The 13,059-nt window shown below is 47.8% G+C and overlaps 2 protein-coding genes across 2 annotated transcripts; one reads left to right on the top strand and one right to left on the bottom strand.

Moving 5' to 3' along the window:
• Nucleotides 1-33: 33 nt before the first annotated feature.
• On the bottom strand, nucleotides 34-5,918 carry ints5 (integrator complex subunit 5). The gene is made up of 4 exons (XM_063190292.1): nucleotides 5,631-5,918; nucleotides 4,700-4,911; nucleotides 4,130-4,319; nucleotides 34-3,446 (listed from the first exon to the last, which is right to left on the bottom strand). The coding sequence occupies exons 1-4, from the start codon at nucleotides 5,678-5,680 to the stop codon at nucleotides 650-652; spliced, it is 3,249 nt and encodes a 1,082-aa protein (XP_063046362.1). The 5' UTR covers nucleotides 5,681-5,918; the 3' UTR covers nucleotides 34-649.
• A 97-nt stretch (nucleotides 5,919-6,015) lies between these two features.
• On the top strand, nucleotides 6,016-10,257 carry LOC134440238 (phospholipase A and acyltransferase 3-like). The gene is made up of 5 exons (XM_063190225.1): nucleotides 6,016-6,131; nucleotides 6,609-6,702; nucleotides 7,032-7,146; nucleotides 8,874-9,142; nucleotides 9,935-10,257. Exons 2-5 carry the CDS (start codon nucleotides 6,688-6,690, stop codon nucleotides 10,055-10,057), a joined length of 522 nt encoding a protein of 173 aa, XP_063046295.1. The 5' UTR covers nucleotides 6,016-6,131; nucleotides 6,609-6,687; the 3' UTR covers nucleotides 10,058-10,257.
• Nucleotides 10,258-13,059: the final 2,802 nt, after the last annotated feature.

Here is a 13,059-nt window from a genome sequence, read left to right as displayed (position 1 = left end):
ACATTTTATTGAAAAGACCCAGCAGAACATACACATTTCTTTAATGACATTGTCACTGAGGGATGTCTGGAGTGTAGTTGAAACACTTACAAAAGTCTGGCAACTCTTTATTTTTCACAGAATTGTGCAGAAATATGTATCAAATGTTTCAGAGTAAAACAAAGGCATACTTACTACCTAACAGTATAGTTGTTAGAGAAATACAAAGTTAATTGCTTGTATTAAAGAGCATCATTATACCTACTACATAAAAAGTGTGTAAAAGACAAAACGTCCAACGGCATGAGTGGTACAGTCAGCAATGTAAGCAGGTGTTTACAAAGAAAAAAAAACACACACAAAAAAGACAATGGCACTCCAGCATATCACCTCCTTGTAACAACAACAAAAACATTGAAATATTATTAAAGCTCCTAGCAGTGATGGGCAACCTGGGTTCATTAGTGTAATCCAATTCCATATGTTCCAAATATCCTGGCTTTACCAATCCAATTCAACCAAGCGATCATTCAATTTGGCAGTCTGGTTGAATTGGACACCTAAAACAAATAAAGGTCATCAGGAATATGTGACACTGACTTGTAACTAATAAATCCAGGCTGACCATAATTGACTTCCAGAATGCTTTTCCTATGAGCCCTATTCGTGATCAAACCTGGAACCTCCAGCACAGGTGGCCGAGCTGGTCAATGTTCTTATGCAGGACGCTGTGAATGGGGGCCATGTAACGTGCCACGTCTCCGTCCCGGGAGAAATCCCGATAGAAGAGTCCTTTCTCCGCGCTGAAGGTGAACTTCTGGGGCATGGGGCTGTTGCCGCGCATGTACTCCCATACACCCTCCAGCAGCAGCCTGACCTCAAAGGGGGTGAGGTGGGGGAAGAGCTCGTGAATGTTGCTGAGGACGGGGGGCAGGAGCTGGCCCTCCCCCATGCAGGAGACCAGCAGGCAGGAGGCCTGGAGGTGCCAGGGGGAGTCCACCACCAGGGGCTCCCGAGAGGACTCCCAGTGGGACAGGAGGGTGGCGAGGAGTCCCCTGAGCACCACGGAGCAGTAGCAGAGGGCAGGCCGCCCTGCCGCCACCACGCGCAGCAGGTGAAACAGGATGGGGTTGGCCTCGAAGACGCGGCGTATGTGGATGTCCCGCTCCACCGTGGTCTTGGCGTGCTCTTCGGGCGGCCACGCCAGCTCCCCGTTGGTCACCTCCGGGCAGATGTTCTCCACCAGAGCCACGGCGATGGCCTTGGCCGCTTCGGCGTTTATCGGGGCGGGTTCGTCCAGGTCGACGGTTTGCTGCTTGAAGCGGCCGCCGTTGGAGGGTCCCGTCGCCGACCCGTTGCCGGCGTTGCCCCCCGAGCCGCCTCCGGCCGCGCTGCAGCACTGCACCGTGACGGCCAGCAACGTCTGCAGGTTTTGGGTGACCTTGTCCGGGTCCAGTTGCGTGGACATGTTGGGGGGCTTCAGGCCTTTCCCGATCACGCCGGTGTGGAACACCGACCACACGCTGCCCGAGAAGTTCACGGTGGTGCCAAACTTGCAGTTGATGTCCAACAGTGACGGACCCATGTCCGGGACGGCCGAGGGCGAGATGGTCCCGTCTTCCCCCGTGGTTTGGCCCCCGAACAGATCGGCGTGGCCCCTGTGCAGCGCGCCCTCCACCAGCTGCTGGAGCACCGCCTTGAGGGTGAGCGGGGAGTAAGCGGCCAGCCTGGACAACAGCCGCATGGAATAGGTCACCGACTCGTTGCTGCCCCTCCCTCCGTCCCTCGCCCCGCCGCCGCCCACGCCCAGGCCCCTCTGCCGCAGGGCCAGGAAGAAGTGGGCCACGGCGGCCCTGGCGATCACCAGCATGTGGGCCGGGGAGGCGCTGCGCGGGAGCTGGCTGCACGATAGCAGTCGAGCCGCGGCTCTGGAGACGAGGTGATCGCCGTGCAGGAGCAACGGGCAGAAGTCGTGGAGGTGGTTGGAGACAGCCGCGCCGACTTGGACGGACATGGAGGCCTGCGCTGACGCAGCAGCAGCAGCAGATGGACCACCACCAAGACCTCCTCCACCACCACCTCCTCCACCACCACCACCAACACCACCTGCACCTCCCTTGCGGTCGTCCTCCTGGCTCTGCACTGCCGTGGCCAGGTTGTTGAGCAGCTGGCTGAGCTCGCGGCTGCTGAGGTTCTGCGTGTGGATCTGGGCCACGCAGCGGGCCACGGCGGCCGGGATCAGGCCCGGCAGCGTGCCGGAGAGCGGCGCGTGGAGCTGCGAGGCCAGCGCCAGCTCCTCGGGGTTGCGGGCCAGGGTGAGGAGGTGGCACAGGGCCTCGGTGGCCACGCTGGGGCCGCCGTAGACGGACAGCAGGCACAGCAGCTGGTGCAGCCAGAGGTGGCGTTTGCGCTCCAGCCGCAGCGTCTCGCCGCAGAGGTCGGCGATGTGGCCCTGGAGCTCGTCCAGGAAGGGGATGACCCGCGTGGTGGACGGCACCGACGATGACGAGGAGGAGGAGGAGGAGTAGGAGGAAGATGACGAGTGGGCGTAGGGTTCGTCTCCGTCGGGCCGGCTGTAGACCAGCTTGTGGAGGTGCATCAGCAGCATCTGCAGGAGGCGGTCGCAGCTCTCGCGCACCCCCTCGTGCGGCGACGGCGACGGGCCCGAGATGATGACGGAGGACGGCGTGGCCGTGTCGGCCAGGAAGCGCAACACCTTGGCGCCGCCGGCGGGGAACTGGCTGATCAGGTGCACGGCCAGGCCCAGGAGGTTCTCCAGCTCCTCCCGCGGCAGAGCCTGCAGCTGGGAGTGCAGCTGCAGCAGCACCGGCGGCCGGAGCGAGTCCACCAGCTCGGCGGACACGGCGCCCAGCAGGGTTGGCGAGAGGGCGATGAGCTGGAGGAGGAAGGGCACGGCCGCCCGGCGGAGGTGCGGCGAGGTCTCCCAGCTGCTCCCAGACGGCGCACTGCTGGGCGGGGGCTGGGACGACGGCGGGGACATGCTGTCGTGCAACATCCTCAGGATCTCTCGTTTGATGCTGTCCGAGTGGCGCGAGGCTAAGTGGCCGAGAATGCCCACCACTGAGCCTATTTTGGGAACTCGGTTGCTCTTGTCCATGCCTCCTCCTCCTCCTCCTCCTCCTATTCCGGACAGGGAGGCCGTTGGGCTGGCCCTGGCCCCCGGGCCACCCATCTCAGCCCCCAACCCCGGCGGGTGGTGGCCGTGCGAGCAGAAGTCCTTGAGGCCGCAGGCGAGCACGCGGCTGATGATGGTGTCGGGGAAGGCGGAGCCGATGTGCGCCACCACCCAGTCGAAGTGCGGCGAGTGCTGCACGGAGGTGTCCAGCAGGGCGTCCACGCAGGCGTCCGGGCACCAGGCCAACATGGCCGCCAGGCACTGCGAGTAGATCTCCATCAGGGAGCGGGTGGCGGCGCAGGACATCCACAGCTGCAGCAGCTCGTTAAGGCTGGAGGAGAAGATCAAATAAGATATAATAAGATGAGACTGTGTTTTGTGCAAGTTTATTTCCTTATTACATTACATTACATTGCACTTAGCTGACGCTTTCATTTTATTCAAAGCGACTTACAACTATTATTACTTGCTCAAGGGCACTTCAGCCATGGGTGGAGATGTAGTGAGAGGTCAGGGAGGATTCAAACCGGCAACCTCTAGATTGAAAGACCAACTCTCTAATCACTAGGCCACGTCTGCCCACAATACCTTATTATGTGTTAATGTGCATCACTGCATCTGGAACTTTTTGTTGGCTGCAATTTTGACCAGGACTCCCTGGCAGAAGAGATATTTAGTCTCAACAAGACAATTCTGGCTAACTAAAGGCTAAATTTAAAAAAATTAAAACAAGATGTGAAAATGCTACTCAACCATAAATGGCAAGCGCAGTTCGTCAGATTAGATAACATAACGGGACATATTGTCACATTAGTCTACTCCAGGTCTACTCTACACATACAGGACAGGACACAAACCAAATGCTATTGATGCTATGACGCCTATTGTCAGTTCAGTTTCACAGCTGGATCTATGGACCAGTCATGTTGTAAGAATCATTAGTTCATCAATATATCAGCACATAACACAGCACGCCAGAGTGCACACACAAGAAACAAGACCATGGCTAGCTACCTTGAGGAGTGGGGTGCTGCCCTCCGCCCGGCATGCTTGCTGCTCAGCTGGCCCAGCAGGTCCACAGCCCAGGTGGCCACCAGGGGGGCCCAGGCCTTGGGGTTCAGACGGATGAACTCCAACAGCACTGAGTGGATCTCCTTGATCACATCCTCCAGGTTAGAATCCAGGCTGCTGCCGCCACCCTCACCTTGGAATGTAAAAAAATAATATAGTCATGACAATATATTGTATCGGGCCTCTTCATGATACATGGATCATATTGTGACCCCTGTGTCATGGTACGTATTAGCTACAGGTTTTTTTCCTAGCTTGGACAGTAGGCAGAAGTCCACACACTTACTCTTACTTAATAGTGAAACATGCCAGTAGACAAAAACTTTTTGTTGCTATACATTAAGGCAGCAGTACACTATAACTGCACTGCATTCTGGCATTCAACTACTATCCAACATGAGAAAAAAAATCGCAATACATATTGCATCACATGGCATGTATGTGTATGGTATTGTGACCGCTTTATCGTGGTACATATTGTATTGTGAGGTTGTTGCCAATTCCCAGCCTTACCGTCGCGCTCCATCTCGAGGTCTTGCAGAAAGGCCGCGACGTACTCGTCGTACACGCCCCGTAGGTGCTCCAACACGGCGCCACGGCACGCGGGCACCGTGCACAGCAGTCGGACGGCACAGCGGGCATGGTCGCGCACGCTGAGCTTGCGTCCCTGCGTCTGGTCGACCCCGCTGATGAAGGCCTTTATCTCCAAAGCCAGTTCATGGGGACTGTATTAAAAACAAGGACACAAGTTATATGATTAAGTTCTCAGCCTACTGGTGCCTCCCACAAATGGGCTTGCATGCCCATGGGGACCCAGGTTCGAGTCTGGCCTGGGTCATCATTTCCCACCTCAACCCCGCCTCTCTCTCCTGCGGATAACCTGACTCCTCTCACACTGGCCTGTCATAATAGGCCCAAAAAGCCAGATTTTTTCCCCAAGTTCATAGCATATTGAACTGGCTACATAGGAGAGAACAATGACATTAGATATGTGCAATGAATGATGTTATGCCAATTAGAATGAGCAAAGCAATGCGTGAAGACATCAAAACAGAGTTAACTAAACTGGATGTTTGTGCTTTAATGGGGAAAGTTGAGATGCTTGAAACTTGTTTTCCAAGACGTACACACAAATACATCTACATGCACACTTAGTCATAGAACTGTAGGCCTACGGCTATGGTGTGTCTATTTGGGATAGAACGTCTGGGAGTGATGGAACCACCTGGGGCTACACGTCTGGGAGTGATCTCAGTTTGGAGTGACCGTCACCTACCGTTTGGGCATGCAGGATGGCTTGTGCAGACAGTGCAGTGCCTGCAGCTATTCAATCCGATTTTGACAAACGACGGCATGAATCCTGTGCATTTAGGTTCCCCCAATTCAATTACTTAATCTCAAGATATTCAGTGCAATATTTACATTCCCTTTTGCTGATACCTACCTGTATGTACTTTGAGGTGTGTGACTGTGCGTGGTCTGCATCGCTGTCATGGTCGAGCCATCAAACGTATCAGCAGGTTTCGTACGTTGTTTCAACCAACATGTACCGCATTTACAATACAGTTAGTACAGTATTTCACAAGACCAATTTTAGCTGTGATCTTAATAACAATTTAGACGGATTAACACAATTCTAGTGTTTTATATTGGTGTTTTATCATCAACCAATCGCCGGAAGTGTTGCGAGCCTCCTTCTTCTGTGTGATTTTTCATCGTTAGAGATGCATGGGTTGCGAATCAGATCGCCCTCTGCTGTTGGGGAGGTAGCTCTGCTCAATGTTTTGCCCTGCCGTGATTGCGTCATAAATAAAGCCCCCAGCACCCTCCTCCTCTCCCTGCTGTCCTATGCTTCTTGCCATTTGCCTCTTGCTCTCTTGCTACCAGCTGACGGACAGCGAAGTTGTGCTGAAAACCTCCACAAAACAAAACCTTCATCAGCACGGTATGACGCATTTTTAAAATTCGTAACATGAGAGCAATTTGAGATTTTTAGGGGGGTGAGTGATGTGAAGATATGTGGTGCCGTTTCGTTGGGATGGGCTAATAGGTTGATTTCTGTAGCCTGTCCCAGCCAGCGGAAAAGTAGATTATCTGTCAAGTAGCTGAAAAAGATGCCTGCTGTAATTGTTGACAATGACAGGTTATGGATGATATGGATAAAATGTAATGTAACACCAGACATCACAGGTTGCAAATGTGAAATTAGTGACCACAGCTCCGCTACAAAATGGTGAAGCAACGCTGCGATCAATGTTTTGTTTTGTTTTCTTTTCTTTTGTATTGTCTTCTTTTTGTTTTTGTTGAAGTTTTTGTTACAACCTCATCCCGTCGTACCCTTTAACACAGGCGCATGGCTTACAACTATCCGGGAAATTTGTGGTTACATTGTGACATATGATTACCATGATGTATCCCACAGTGTGCTCAACCAACCAACAAGGAACAGAAAACCGAAAGTGATCTAATCGCACCTGGGGCCGTCTGCGCAAGGGGTCACCATGGCGCCAACTTTGGTATGATTATTAATCTGTTTTATGTAATAACTTTTCACCAAAAAAGTCGTCATGCTGGGGGGTGCTTTGGCCCACTGCTCCAAGTGACCCATATACGTGCTGTTGCCCAGGCAGGTCTCTCTCTCTCTCTCTCTCTCTCTCTCTCTCTCTCTCTCTCTCTCTCTCTCTTCCTCTCATTCTGTATTGTTTCCTATCCAACTAGCAAAACGCCCTAAAGCTTATATAATAGAGTAGGCTACTGATATAATACTTAATATCAAAAATGTTATCATGTTTCATACACCGGTGCACAAGTTTTTATTCAACTTCATTCTAACCTGCTTATTTAGTATGACGATGGCGAGAAACCGGAGGTTGGTGACCTGATTGAGATCTTCAGAGGAACATACCAGCACTGGGCTGTGTACATTGGGGAGGGTTATGTCATTCACCTAGCGCCGCCCAGTAAGTCATGCCATGCTTCTTTTGTTTCCATGTTTGTTTCTAAAATACATACTGTGTCGTTTTAAACAAGACTGATGTACAGTAGGGGACAGACAACTGTAATTTCAGTATTCCACTGCATGTTGTACTGTGACCAATGTAACTGCTTGAATTTTTGAATCCTTGAAAACATGACCAAGTCCATGACATATATTTCAATGGGAGATTGGGGGGGGGGGGTATAGAGGTATTTTGAAAGTGCAAGAAAAAGTCCCACTTTTGTCATTGTGGCATAGCACATGATGACTGCAGACACAGCAAAACAATATTTCATGTGTCATCAGATCATGGGGCCAGTCGCAACATGCTACCCAATGTAGCAGTATGGGGAAGCAGTAGGCCTACCCTGCTTGGGGGTCCTCACAGACAGTGCATAGTTTTAAAGTCTTTGCACTGGATTGTGAAAGCAATCGGGTGTCCGTGTGAGAAAGCCAGGGCAAGAGTGATGTTTTCCTGCCTCATGGTACCCGTCAGCAGTCTAGCAGTTGCACTTGAGTTAATTCAAGTTCACATTACTTCCAAACTTGTGTCAACCTTGAACAACTATCTTGTAGCCAGGGCAGCTGACCGCTTTTGACGGGCCCAGGACAAAGTCATCTGAAAGGCTATCAAGTGAAGAGAAACTCCGAAGTGCTCAGGAATTGTTGAAAAAATCTTGAAGGTGCTCTTTGGTGGGTGGGAAAAACAATATTTTATCAAAAAGGGAGTCCAAGGCACTCTTCTTGTGCAACAATATTGCTGTAAAAAGCCTTTATTTAAACATGGCTATTAAAGGGACAGTTTGGTCAATTTCAACATGCAGTTGTATTGCTCACCCTACCCTTGACTTGTCAGTACCTGGTGATGCCACATTTTTCGGCTCAGCCCTTTCCGAGATATGAGCAATTCTAATGGGGGCAGCGTTTGTTTACATTTTTTAAAAATGAAACATAGGCCAACTCCAAATATTTTCCCAAAAGGTACTGCTGTTTGCTAGTTGTCTGCTGATGTTTTATAACCTTTTGGATGTTTTTGGGAATAAATAAAAATGTTTTTTTTAAATTGTAAACAAAGAGCTGCCCCCATTACAATGACCAGGATCTCGGAAACGGCTGAAGAAGAAGAAAAAAAAATCTCAGCCACTGACAAGTCCAGGCTAGTGTGAGCATTACAACTGCATGTTGAAATTGACCAAACTGTCCCTTTAAGTTTAAAAACATGAGGGCAGAGACCCACGCGTAGCGGCCAAAGCCTTCTTCAGGGTAAGCTTACTGCTCAAACAGGATGTCCTAATAGCTCTTCCATCCAATACATACAGTACAGGCCAAAAGATTGGACACACCTTATCATTCAATGCATTCTCTTTACTTTCATAGCTATTTATAAACAGTACATTGTAGATTCTCGAGGACGGCATCAAAACTGTGCATGAACACGTGTAGAATTATTTCATTAACAAAAAAAAAAAAACAATTCTAGCAGTTTTCCAACAGTAATGTGACAGTTTTGTGTGTCTCCACGAGGATCTACAATATAACTGTAAATAGCCACGAAAATAAAGAGAATGCATTGAATGAAAAGGTGTTCCAAACTTTAGATCTGTACCATTCAGTGTAATGAGGACCCGATTCTGAGCACCTATTCTCCTTGGCCCCGGGACAACTGACCCATTTGCCTTTCACCCCGTCCGTTGACTTCCCTGCTTTTAGGTGAGCGGGCACAAGCCGGGGCCTACAGCATGATGTCGGTGCTGTGTGACAAGGCCATCGTGAAGAAGGAGGAGCTTTGGGACGTGGTGGGGACCGACAAGTGGCAAGTCAACAACCTCCTGGACAAGAACTACCAGCCCCGGCCCGCGTGCACTATCGTACAGGAGGCCGAGAGCATGCTGAACCAGGAACTGCCCTACTGCGTCTTCCGGGGCAACTGTGAACACTTTGCCACCGAGCTGCGCTACGGCAAGGCTGAGTCACGCCAGGTGAGACAATAGGAGGAATAGGAAGTTAAGATGCTCAATACGGTTCCCATTCACAGCCAATGTCCACGTGCTGATGATGTGTGCAGTCCTATGCAATAAATGGAAGTCATAAAGTCAGTAATAAACAGATAAATCACTAGCACACCTATTTAACTTTGATTCACAGACATGCCACTGTTATGATCAGAAAGGCTATGCTGTGCATTTTCATATGAAATCACTATCTATATTAAATGATGAACCTGTGGTCATCTCATGATTCCACATTGTAATTGTACCATTGTGAGGAATATGCTGCAAAAAGCGATAGCATGGAGGCAAATTGCAAAAAGAAATAACGTTAATAGTTTGAATAATGCCACAGAGACATTATGATCATACACTGTCAAGGTGATTAAAAGTAAATGATCAAATGTAAATGATAAAAGTAAGTGTAAATGTAAAAGTAAAGTGTAGAAGTAAATGATCAACAACAGCAGGAGTAGAAAATGTGGTATTGGTAAGCTACTGTATTTTTATGTTAAGCTTGTTAGTGACATTACACATTTATACAGCAGTTGCAAGCATGCAGTTCACAAGGCATAATGTTTAATCACGCTGGCCTCCAATGTCTGCGCTGACTGCCCTATCTACAGTATGCATTATCAGCACTGACGTCAGCAATCTGTGTGTGTGTGTGTGTGTGTGTGTGTGTGTGTGTGTGTGTGTGTGTGTGTGTGTGTGTGTGTGTGTGTGTGTGTGTGTGTGTGTGTGTGTGTGTGTGTGTGTGTGTGTGTGTGTGTTTGCATGCAGGTGCGCAAGGCGGCGGAGGTGGCGGTGGGGGTTGGGATGGTCACCATGCTCGGCCTGGGAGCCATCGCTGTGGCATCCGCCTTGTTTGGAAGCAGCAAGAAGGAGAGGGAGAGCAAGCAATGAACATGGCACCTCGTAGATGTTCATTATGTCCAACTGTTGACTCAAGACTTTTTCTTTAGTTTCAGACATGTAAAAGTTTTATCCTTTACCTGACATGTTTCGACAACATCAACTGATTTTAAAGCACATCGCATACCAACATCCATGTCACCCTCTGATGAAGATGGAAGCTACATCGTCAAAGCATGTCAGGTAAAGGATAAAACTTTTACATGTCTGAAACAAAAGAAAAGCCCAACTCATGATACCTTGTACATTTCTTTCAGGACCACCCTAGCACATACAGAACCAACCAACGTGCCTTCGTTTTTGGAAAATAAATATCTCACATCTCTTTGGCATAACCTTTGAAATGAGTCTATCTCTGTGACGAGCGTATGGACTTTGGTGCTGGTCAGGATTTGACCGTTTTGGGTTTTTTTGGTAGTTCTTGTATTATTTTTTTTATCTGTATGATCGTGCCATATGTTGGTTTATACTTTCACAAGATTAATTACAAACCAGCTACTGCTGCTGTTAGATTAATAAGAAATAATAAGCTCAAGCACAAGATTTATAAGCACATCCAGTCCACCATATCAAGTTAGTTCAGGTTTAAATGATGCACAGTCAATATCCCTCTGACCCAACTAGCAAGAACCTGCCATTTGTTTTGGGCTAACTGGATTGCATTTAGATTGGGATTCACAGTGCATTTCTTCGCCTTTGTACTTGAACAGGTGCTTTGGATATACGTAACCAAGGTTATCATTCTAAAAAGTCTAAACAAAATCCTGCACACCATCCTTTCTGCATTGGATAGGGCGTGAAGAGTGCCCTTTAAAGAAGAAGTGTAGCTGCTCAGCTGACTCTTGCCAAGTACTGTACAGGTTTAATGACCTAATCACAATAAACCAGCCCTGGAAATGGCCACACTACCATGGCATTTTGAAGCCACTCATTGCCATGTAACTGCTGTACCGGCCCGGGTAAATAGAAAGGGAAGGCAGGCCATCTGCAATAACATTTTATGTTATTTAACATTGAAGAAATCAATTCAATGAAATTCATGACAAATTTTATGTAGAATTTTAATGAAGAGGATTGTTTATTAAGAAGATGATCACGTATATATTATCTTTTAATATAGGATCTATATATTGTCTGTAATACACTTTGATGTTTGTCTAAAATGTTTGCCTTAAATGAAATAAAAATAAAACAAGGCCCCTTGTGGGTAGTTTTCTTTACTGAATTTACATGTTCTGGAAACAAAATCCTCCTTCTCTCTAGCCCCCAACTAAACAAAGGCCTATTTGTTAATCTTGGCCCCGTGACATTGGGCTTGTTGCTGTAAGCCTGAACTTTGATGCCACTGAGCAATTCCTAGCCGCGTTAAATCTGCCCCAAAACATGAAATGTGTTCCATTTTAGCTTCTTTTTGCTCTGCCTTCTCCATCAAAATAATTACTGATGCTGGTGGATTCTAGTTGTTGCCATATGCTTTCAGCTAGTGGAAATGTGTAGATCCTGTACTGTATGTCTAAGGTCCAAAGAGCAAGATTTCACTGAATTGCTGGAAGCATACAAGGGCAGAGAAGTAAAACTATGAGACCTGTAGTTGTTGCGAGTGTATCACACTATCGAAGGTGAAAATGAGACCCTCAGAATAATCCACATTCCTGACAACCCAGCGGAAGATGGTGCACAAATGAGGATGTTGGACACAAATGTAAAATTTGACCCCAATAGGAATACTTGAAACTGATGTAGTAGTAGTGGTGATAATAGTTGTAAATATTTTTGAAAAATGTCATTTTTTTCATGATTCCAGTGTTTTATGCAGAACGTGTTAGTCAAGGTGGTTAGGGGGTTCATCCAGAGTCAGAGACATCAGACATGTGATTGTCATGGGAAAGGCTATGTTACGCCATAGCGGGAAAAAAACAGGAAATCATAAGTGAAAGTGAAATTAGAACTCTAATTGTCATTGTGACACAGCTCTCCACAGTGGATGGAGCGGCATGTTACTATGATCAGGGCACCTCAGTCGAGGATGAGGATGATCACTGGTTAATTACTCCTCCTACAAACCTGGCGCGTCGAGAGTCAAACCGGCAACCTTTGTGCCTCAAGTCTGACAGCCTAACTCAAATACTATACAGTCAATGTATTACACTGGAGCTTTGAGAAGAAGTCTAATCTGAGTCTTGATCATTACATCATTATGTTCAGATCTGAGGTCATGTGACTAGGCAACCACCCTGATGAAATACAGCTGGGAATACAGTCATGGACAGTTTCTCAACCAGACAGTTCACCTAGAAAACACTTTCTCAACAAAGAGCAGCAAATCATTAGCCTGGAAATTCCCATGCTGCCGCGTGCACTCGTTCTGATATCTCACTTGTGTTTGGACTCTCTGCCCTCATTGGAGACTTTTAAGAGGAAAATTATGTGTGCACAGAGCAATGTCCTTGTTTCTGACCATGTACCACATATGTTACCTTTACCTCATACTATGATTTCCGTATGTAATCTTATTTTTCTTAATGTTTTTTTGTAAGTTTATTTTCCTTATTACAGTCTATGTGTCTGTCTGCGTCTGTAACTATGTAAGCTGCCATTTAGACCAAGACTCCCTGGCAGAAGAGACTCTTAGTCTCAATGGGACAAGGATAAATAAAGGATAAATGAAAAAAAAACTTGTGATATAATTTAGTGACAGCCAGCCAGGCTAGAAAATGATTGCACTGTATGGTAGTTCATAGACAAGTGCACGTTAAAGCCATACATTGCAAGCTTGAGACTGTCATCATAGTTCATGCTCTTTGCAGAACAATACAGAAGCTAAATTGACCATTTCAGTCAATCAAATATATCAAAAGGAAGTATAAGGCAGTGTTTTTCAACATTGGGGTCGGGATCGGGAGCCCATGTGGGGTCACTTGGAATTCAAATAGGGTCGCATGAAATGCAGGGCTGATAGTATTCAGGCTCCATGCCTGATTTCAGGCTTGACA

Source organism: Engraulis encrasicolus, chromosome 23, assembly GCF_034702125.1.
Source record: "Engraulis encrasicolus isolate BLACKSEA-1 chromosome 23, IST_EnEncr_1.0, whole genome shotgun sequence".
NCBI classification, from domain to species: domain Eukaryota; kingdom Metazoa; phylum Chordata; class Actinopteri; order Clupeiformes; family Engraulidae; genus Engraulis; species Engraulis encrasicolus.
Note: the sequence above shows the minus strand (reverse complement) of the source record. Positions and strands in the feature narration are given on the sequence as shown.

Coding starts and splice junctions, on each gene's coding strand:
- ints5 (XM_063190292.1), bottom strand. CDS start 5,680: ATGACAGCGATGCAGACCACGCACAGTCACACACCTCAAAGTACATAC. Junction 4,912..5,630: donor ACACCTCAAAGTACATACAG/GTAGGTATCAGC, acceptor TTTTTAATACAG/TCCCCATGAACTGGCTTTGG. Junction 3,447..4,129: donor GCAGCACCCCACTCCTCAAG/GTAGCTAGCCAT, acceptor CTTCTCCTCCAG/CCTTAACGAGCTGCTGCAGC.
- LOC134440238 (XM_063190225.1), top strand. Junction 7,147..8,873: donor CATTCACCTAGCGCCGCCCA/GTAAGTCATGCC, acceptor CCCTGCTTTTAG/GTGAGCGGGCACAAGCCGGG. Junction 9,143..9,934: donor GCAAGGCTGAGTCACGCCAG/GTGAGACAATAG, acceptor GTTTGCATGCAG/GTGCGCAAGGCGGCGGAGGT.